The sequence below is a fragment of the Solea senegalensis genome, linkage group LG8 (assembly GCF_019176455.1).
Source record: "Solea senegalensis isolate Sse05_10M linkage group LG8, IFAPA_SoseM_1, whole genome shotgun sequence".
In the NCBI taxonomy this organism is placed as follows: Eukaryota; Metazoa; Chordata; class Actinopteri; order Pleuronectiformes; family Soleidae; genus Solea; species Solea senegalensis.
Genome location: NC_058028.1, coordinates 25,805,265 through 25,811,337, shown reverse-complemented (window position 1 = coordinate 25,811,337; position 6,073 = coordinate 25,805,265). Strand labels below are relative to the sequence as shown.

The window sequence follows — 6,073 nt, the reverse complement described above, 5'->3', positions numbered from 1 at the left end:
GTTCGTTTGGGGGGTTCAAATCCTGGGGTAGGTCAAGGGTCGGGGTAAATGGTTTTGTATTTATTCAGCGTTTTCTAGTCTAGTGATGACCACTCAAAGCCGCTGTACACTACAGTTTTCCATTCACCCATTCACTCACGCTACATGGCCATGGGGCACAGCCCACACCCTGCCGACAGCGTACACAGGTACAGGTACGCCACTGTCCTCAGGAGCCTCATTCTGTCACCCAGTCAGCTAAAGTTTGTGGGTGAACTTAGCATACCATTAACTCTGGTGATCCAAGGGAAGTGTGCCAAAAATGGACTTGACTTGACTTGACTTGACTTGACTTGACTTGACTTGACTTAACTTAACTTAACTTGACTTAACTTAACTTAACTTAACTTGACTTAACTTGACTTCTTTACCTAACTTAACTTAACTTCTAACTTGACTTAAACTTAACTTAACTTGACACTTAACTTAACTTAACTTAACTTGACTAGACTTAACTGCTTGAACTTGATAACTTAACTTGACTTAACGATAACTTACTTAACTTAACTTTAACTTAACCTTAACTTAACTTAACTGACAACTTAACTTAACTTTTTTAACTTGACTTAACTTGACTTGACTAGACTTAACTTAACTTAACTTAACTTAACTTAACTTAACTTAACTTAACTTAACTTGACTTAACTTAACTTGATAACTTAACTTGACTTGACTTGACTTGACTTCACTTCACTTCACTTCACTTAACTTAACTTAACGGGTACAAAAATTGTCTTTAAAAAAGCTTGGGCCCCCAGCAGCAAGCATTGGTACTTCTATTTTCAATCACTGTTGCTCTAGGGAAAAATGCCATCACGATTGTGTAAAAAAGGATGTTTGAAATGCAGAGATCACTAAGTGGTGTGTGTGCAATCAAGACTAACTGCAATGTGCCAAGACAACTTGTGAGAACACATTCTCAGAAGTGTGGCCTGCATGGGACAGTCGATGTATTCAGAGCTTCTTCTTCCTATGTTCAGTTCTTTCTTTCTTTCTTTCTTCCCAGTTCATCACCTGCTGCCTTTAATCCATGCATGCTGTTTTCTCTTTCTCCCTCACTGTCCCTCCTGCTCTCTGTTGTTCTTTTGAAGTGTCATGGGCGTCCTGTGGTTTTCAAAGGGTCAGAAAAGGACAGCCCTTACTGCCCTGTAGCGAAGGGAGGCCGCGGGATAAACGTGTGTTACCACCTGTTGTCTCTGCTCCGCGTTGACACCGTCGGTGTCACTGTACTCGCACCTCGCCGTCGCCCACCCCTGCCGTCTGTACATGGTTCCCTCTTGGTTTACTAACACAGCAAAATGTGTGAGTGATTGAGCAAATGCACCCACTGTATATACACACTTACAGGAGCATGCACAGTACTACTGCAGGACCCCCTACTGTCTGACAACCATCACACAGAGATAAACCGAGGAGTCCTGCTGCTTAAAGCCCACTGTTTCCTCACACTTCACATTATAGGGGACTCATTCTAGCTCAGAGACCAACCAGCAGGGGATGTTTGGTGGAGAGGAAGGTCCTGTGTGATGGGGAGAGGGAGACAATTGCAGGTCCGGGGTCACACAGAGAGTGGAGAGAGGCAACCAAGAGTCCCTCAAGATGAAAAAAAAATGAATTAGCCTTTCAATTGATAACCAGAAATCAAACTGCTGAGAGTAGCAGTAGGGAAGTTTCAGAAGTTCCTTCTCATTCAGCTGCAGCTTCCTGCCCTGTGGTTCTGCCCAGATCTGGAGGGGAAGACAAGTTCGAGGACGATGACCTAAAACTGGACATTACGCCAGAGTCTGACTCCACCACAGCCAGCTGCTCAAACGTCTGTATCACTCTCCTCACAGACTTGAAGGGAATGTCCCTGCGCCACTGGCTTCCACCAGTGACACAAGGTCCTTTGTATGTTGAGTCCTTGCTGAGGAAGATGTGTGGAGGAGGAGGAAGGCAGCAGCGCAGCCTCAGGCAGCCCTGGCCCAGGCCCAGAGCTGGGCGCACTCCGGTGGCACTGAAGCGGGTAGGAAGCGTGGCCAGGTGTTCGTGGGTCACGGGGTTGTGGAAGCTCAGAGCCCCGCCCCCAATGTTGAGGAAAACCCCAAGGCTTTTGATCTGAGGCGGGACAGTGCAGATCGGCTCGGAGGTCCCATCGTACACTACCCAAAAAGACCGACCCTGCCTTTCCAGCCACCAGCCACAGCAACCATCCCGTGAGGTCACACCTGAGAAAGACAAAGAAAATGGAAGCTAATTTCAGCAGCATTTACAGAAAAGCCTGACAATCTGACAACATCAAGTCAAAACTCAGTGTAATATTGTCCAATACTTGCTGATAGTCATTGTTTTTTGATTTGCCCCCATGCAGCAGCACCTCAGAGTAGCCTGTCCTTGTTAAACTGTAGAAGTATAAACACCATTGTGTTCTTTTCACCAAAACCAGTGTCACTTTTGTTTGTTTTTTTAACATTAAAGGGCAGTAAAATCACAAAAGTGGCCTAGTATTAATTCACACTCTGTGGTGATCCTGCACTTAAACAAGTAAACCAGTTTAATGACTTTGGTTTCTAAAACTTAGAGCAGATGTGCAAATTATGCACTAAATGAGCAAATCTTCTACTCCAAATAACTTGAGCTCAACACTTTTTACATAATCTAAATATATTTAGATTTCTTTACCATGTTAAAATGTTTTTTTTTTCTTCACACACTATTTGGCAAGCAGCTGCTTATGTCGCTTCGGCCTGTTTGTTTTATCTATTTGCAATTTATGTGTATGTATGGTTCAGGGGACCATTGTAATTTAAAGCCTGAATCTGAATCTGAATCTGAATCTGAATCAATCTATAAGTGATGTCTCTACGATTCAATCTGCTGATACTCACTCAGCATCTTTTATATGATCTGGGTAGAGATTCATTCATCCATGTTAAACTAGTTCAGTATTTTAAAAGGTAAACTTCAGATAATAATCAGATCACATGTCATTTCAACTGTAGTGCAGACAAAATATAGCTATAAAATAACACACACACACACACACACACATATCCATGTGTTCCTGAAAATGTCCAGACAGTTTAGTTCAGGTGTTTTGTTATGTGGTTGTATAAAACATGGATTTCATCAGGGACAGAACGAAAAGCAGACTTTAGACACTTAACAACAATAATATAAGCATGTGTTCACTTTAAGCCATCACGAGAAAGCGGAGGCTTGTACAATGCTAACTTTCCTGCACCAAAGTCCATGGAGAAAATTGATGTTTTTAGCTCGTGACAACACTAGAGCTGCTGGTCTACTGCTGCCTTGTTAGCTTAGTTTGCGTCGCTTAATATTTCCAAATAGAGTATTTCAATCACCGTACATCATAAAATAAAATATCTGAATTTACTGATGGAGTAACGATGTAACGATTTTCTTTGTGGAGTGTGGTGCAAAAGATTCTTTAAGATATTGGAGACTTTAGCAGGTGTCGGGCCATGTGTTCACTTTCCTACTGTTTGTGAACGCAGCCATGTCGTGAGTGACATAAATGACAGTCAGGGAAGTTCAACCAAAGAAGCTGAGGGTGAAGTTCAAGACAACATGCACTATGGGAGACTTGCTCCTGTACTTTGACAAAAGGCACTGGAATTGTTTTCCCCCAAAGTTGCTTAACCCATGATCAATGTCCTGTCAGTGTTCTAAACACTTGGTGGCACTGTGACCTATATAGTTGTTTGATGACGTGTGTTTAAATGGGCTTAAACAAGCACAGCCTTGCTGACTAACGGTGAGGGTTTCTGGAAGCAATAAGCAGCCTGGCATCAAACCAACCCGCACAAACTGAAGTGACTCCTTACCAATCCTGTACATGGAGCTGTTACAGACCTCCACCTCCCAGTAATATTGCCCCCGTGCGATCACGACGTCGCCACGCACTTGTGGGAGTTCCAGGCCAGATGTTGTCTTTGACCTTTGCACCTTGTTGCCTTGAGGCCTGCGGTAGGTGACGGTGAGGGAGCTGCTGGAGAGACGGAGGGATGTGGGGAGACTGGAAGAGTCCAGAGCAAAACGCAGTCCTAGGGAAAATGAAATGAAAGTAAGAAGAGAAGGTTTGTGGTTTTTGTTAACAATAACCAAACATGTCATCTATTATGACACACACTGTAAACCTATTAAACGTGTTTTGTTTGGGAATTAAAAACATCAAGTCTGAATCCTCACCAGAGACAGACCTCGCCATGTCCTCCTCTTGCAGGTCTATGGCGCCATCCACTGGGGATGTAGCAGCATTGGATTCTGGGTCAAGTAAGGAGAGTGTACACGCTACAGTAGGTTGATACCGAGGATTATGTGGTTTCTTCTTGGCTGGAGCTCTCAATACATCATCATACTCACCGTGTAAACAACTGTGTGAGCTTCCTTCTGTTGACTCTCTGCAGCGTGGAGGCTGCTGTAAGTATAGCAGCAGTGGTGGAGTGAATGTAATTATACATAAAAGGACACACTGTATAGTATAGTATATAGTAAGCTAAGTATATTATGCATCACAAGTCACTACATATTCTATACTGTCCCCTGCTTTTGCCATATTTCATTTACTGCACAGGAGTCTGGGGAAATACATATTCAAACTCATATTCAACATATTCAAACTCCAAAAAAAGAGCCATAAGAATAGTTCATATATATATATATATATACATATATCTTTTAAATGCACTCATATAGCACCATTTTTATTTTTTAAATTTTAATTATTCTACAACTACTAACATTTGAGTTATGATCATTTTCCACCACGATACACTAAATATATTGTAAAATCCATACACTACTTATAAGTACATTTTTTGTCAAATTCACATGGGGAATTAGGGGATTTATGTTTCTAGCACTGTAGTCAGTCATCATCTAACCGCTTTATCCTCCACCAGAGGGTCGCGGGGATAGGCGGGGTACACCCTGGACAGTTCGCCAGTCCATCGCAGGGCCACACACACAGCTAGAGACAAACAACCATTCACTCTCACACTCACTCCTATGGTCAATTTAGAGTGTCCAATTCACCTAATCCCCACATTGCATGTTTTTAGACTGTGGGAGGAAGCCGGAGAACCCGGAGAGAACCCACGCACACACGGGGAGAACATGCAAACTCCATGCAGAAAGGCCCTTGTTCCAACCGGGGCTCGAACCCGGGTCTTCTCGCTGCAAGGCGAGAGTGCTAACCACTACAGCACCGTGTGGCCCTCTAGCACTGTAGTACCACATCTAAACATATTTCTCTCCTGAGTTTGGATTTCTCACCTCCACAAGCTGAAAGTGATCCTCAGATGGTTCCTCCTCGGACTGGATCTCCCCGCTGATGTGTGCCCGACGCACTGAAGGATGTTTTGGTAAACAGGAAGTGGCGGATGACCAGGTCCTGCATGGTAGCTCCACAGGGCGTCGACAGCTGGGGCACAGCACAGAGCAGACAGGCAGACTGACGCTGAGGCGGTGGAGAGGCTGACCTGAGCTTCTTCTCTCTCCAGTGGCTACACAGTGACCACACATGGTATGAGAACAAGGCAGGATCAGGACCTCGTCGTACTCTTGGTTGCAAGATGGACAGGTGGAAAGTGATGGATGATAATAATCTGTGTATTTCTCCTCATCTTCCTCCCTTTGTGCCTTTCTTGGCATTATTTGGGCTCAAAAGTCTTCAGGTCCATTACAGAGACTGTTATTCTCCATCCACTGCAAGGTCAAGAGAGTAAACAAGGACAATAAATCTCGTAACTCTTTACCTTTCTGCAATATGAACAAATCAGTTTTACAACTCTTTATCCTTAAAAAAGCAAAGCCTCAGTCAGAGCAGAAACGTCAACAATCCAATTTATCCATAAAGAAACACAATGGTGACATCATGTTGTGAAGATATCCTGTTTGGTAGCAAATCCCATGTTGTTGATGATGTTTTCAGGAGTAGAGACATCCCATAGTGTCAAAAAATGACAAGATGCAAAGCCCGGAGTTGATCCCATCCCCTCTGTCTCCCAGCTGACCATTGTGTGTGAAATAG

At 43.6% G+C, this 6,073-nt stretch overlaps 1 protein-coding gene across 1 annotated transcript; it reads right to left on the bottom strand.

Annotated features, from left to right (window-relative positions):
- Positions 1-738: 738 nt before the first annotated feature.
- LOC122774016 lies at positions 739-6,073 on the bottom strand. The gene is made up of 5 exons (XM_044033064.1): positions 5,317-6,073; positions 4,405-4,459; positions 4,231-4,305; positions 3,867-4,085; positions 739-2,246 (listed from the first exon to the last, which is right to left on the bottom strand). Exons 1-5 carry the CDS (start codon positions 5,692-5,694, stop codon positions 1,726-1,728), a joined length of 1,248 nt encoding a protein of 415 aa, XP_043888999.1. The 5' UTR covers positions 5,695-6,073; the 3' UTR covers positions 739-1,725.

What these genes read in the sequence shown, in the direction of transcription:
- LOC122774016 (XM_044033064.1), bottom strand. Translation starts at nt 5,694, where the DNA reads ATGCCAAGAAAGGCACAAAGGGAGGAAGATGAGGAGAAATACACAGAT. An exon ending in ATCACTTTCAGCTTGTGGAG is followed by an intron (nt 4,460 to 5,316) that starts GTGAGAAATCCA and finishes CTATACTTACAG; the next exon opens with CAGCCTCCACGCTGCAGAGA. An exon ending in CAGCTCCATGTACAGGATTG is followed by an intron (nt 2,247 to 3,866) that starts GTAAGGAGTCAC and finishes TGTCTTTCTCAG; the next exon opens with GTGTGACCTCACGGGATGGT.